This window comes from Nestor notabilis, unplaced genomic scaffold (genome assembly GCF_000696875.1).
Source record: "Nestor notabilis isolate BGI_N333 unplaced genomic scaffold, ASM69687v1 scaffold28222, whole genome shotgun sequence".
NCBI lineage: Eukaryota > Metazoa > Chordata > Aves > Psittaciformes > Psittacidae > Nestor > Nestor notabilis.
Window position 1 is genome coordinate 708 of NW_009918320.1, and position 2,307 is coordinate 3,014.

The window sequence follows — 2,307 nt, forward strand, 5'->3', positions numbered from 1 at the left end:
GAAAATTGGGTAGAAGATAAGAGCCCTCAGCACTGTTCCTCAAAGTCAGACCTGTCAGCTCCTGCCCTTTGAAGTCAGAACCCTACACTGCGGCATTAATGCCCAGTTACAAAGAAGCTGAAGCTTCAAAGCATTCTGGCTTTTAAACAGTGACAACAAAGAGAAAACTCTGTCTCTATTTTTGGTCCCAGTATTTCAGAGTAATGATCATAAGCCAAGGAGGTACAGCCTCCAAGTGTGACTCCCAGGGGCTCAAACACAGCACAAGCCCAGCAGGACCTGCAGGACCTGCTGCCACTAAAGCTCCATCGCGCTGGCTCAGCCCTGGGCTCTGGGTGCACTTGGGCATCTTCACATCTTCTGAGCAACTCACAAGAAAAGCCTTCATGTTTTCTTTCCCACTCTGTGTCCCCCAGAGCCTGCGCATTACCCTGAAAGATGCCAGCAGCACATCTGACAGCTTCTGCTTTGGAGCTCGTCCTCATCTTCAGCTCCCCTCGGTGAGGCAATGAACTGCTGCTCTGAGGGTGCACACTGTTTCCACCAGGCAGCTGTCCTCTACCCTGACAAATGTCTGTCCGTACACAGGAGCACGGAGCAAACAGCCCTGCTCAGGAGACCAGATAAGGCATGAATGCTCTCAGAGATTATTTGTCTCCTTTGGCCCAAGGGCACCTTCCTCCCTGCACGTACAAACGGGATCTGATGCAGCCCAGAGACTTTTACTTATTAAGGTAAATTGACAGCATCGTGGTGGCTGGGTTTGGCAGGAACGATCCCCTTATCACACAGCAGAACTGGTGCTACCACCTGCTGCAGCCTGCCAGATACCTGCAGGGCCTTAAAGTTCCACCTGGGCTTAGGCTCCCAGCGTAGAGTCCCACTTCAAACAGCCAATGCAGACAGTGGGAAACATAGAATCATAGAATCATAGAATGATCTGAGTTGGAAAGGACCTTAAAGCTCCTCCAGTCCAATCCCTGCCACGGGCAGGGACACCTTCCACTCTAGCAGGTTGCTCCAAGACCCTGTGTCCAGCCCCTGTGTCCAACCTGGCCTTGAACACTGCCAGGCATGGGGCAGCCACAGCTTCTCTGGGCACCCTGTGCCAGCGCCTCAGCACCCTCACAGGGAAGAACTTCTGCCTCAGAGCTCATCTCAATGTCCCCTCTTTCAGCTGGAGACTGGTGTATTCCTGGGCAGCTGGGGCTGGGGCAGCCTCAAGGAGCACAGCAGTGGTGAGGCAGGCAGGCTACCTCGCACACAGACCGGGCAGGAGCATGACACTGCTGTTCCCTAGACGGGACAAGGAGCCGCTGGGTCACCCCATGCACTGTGGGTGCATGCTCCTGCTGTACCTGAACACAGCTGAAACAAACCCCAAGACAGACACACTATTTATTTCCCTCTTCAAAGCAGACAGTGACCCTAGGCCAGCATTGTTCCAGCTTAGAACACTATGGAGAGCAGCAGTGCCAGCATTAAGATGCTAATACCTAGTGGAGGAGGAGGAACTGTCCCTTCTCAGGGTGTTGAGGTGAAACAAAGATGGTGCAAGACAAACAGCAATGTTGGTTGGGGTCATCTGGTTTTCCTCCACAAAAGCAACCACATCTCGCAGGAAGAACAGGAGGATTTTCAAAGCTTCTTGGTTTTCCTTTGGGAGAAGGACAATAGCAGCCTGGACAGCCTGGAACTGCTGATCTTTTGGCACGTCTGAAAACAGAGAAGAATGATGAACGTGACTTACAGAGGATGCATCCATCAATGCAGTCCCAAGCAGGGCACTGAAACAGTAGGTCCATCCATTTCACTGTCACTCCAGTGCACCACAGACAAGGCAAAGGCCATTATCACTGCCATATCACACAAACACAGTTTTCTCCTGCTGCCTGTCAAGATGCACATTCACACACAGTGATGCTGGTGCTTGGCTTGCAATTTATCTATCTTGAACACCACGATAATGAATTTATCCTGAACTGGCTCTGGTCACCATCCAAATAAGGACCTGTCTCCCTGTAAAATATTACTCTGGAATGTTACTTTGGAGGAGATAGATAGATAGCTGCTCCACTGCCTTTTCCTTTCAGCTTCAGGCATAAAGAGAACAGATGCTCTCAGACAACTCAATTCACAGAACAATGTTTGCCAACAGATTTCAATTCACACTGAACCCCAGTGGGACTGTGTGCCCAAACAGCTCCTGCAGAACGTCAGGAAAGGCTCATCCTGCCATGCATCCCCCTATCATGAGGATTACTCCAACTTACACCACTGCAAACGGAAGAAGATCACTTCTCTTTC

General features: G+C 50.8%; 1 protein-coding gene across 1 annotated transcript in view; it reads right to left on the reverse strand.

The window, feature by feature from the left end:
• Positions 1 to 2,307, reverse strand: part of LOC104401927 (rho GTPase-activating protein 7-like) — a gene marked incomplete at its 3' end in the record, with an annotated part of 10,851 nt that overhangs the window by 631 nt on the left and 7,913 nt on the right. The window contains exon 8 of the mRNA XM_010009662.1: positions 1,512 to 1,716. Within this exon, the coding sequence (XP_010007964.1) occupies positions 1,512 to 1,716 (205 nt within the window). The remainder of the gene's footprint in view (positions 1 to 1,511; positions 1,717 to 2,307) is intronic.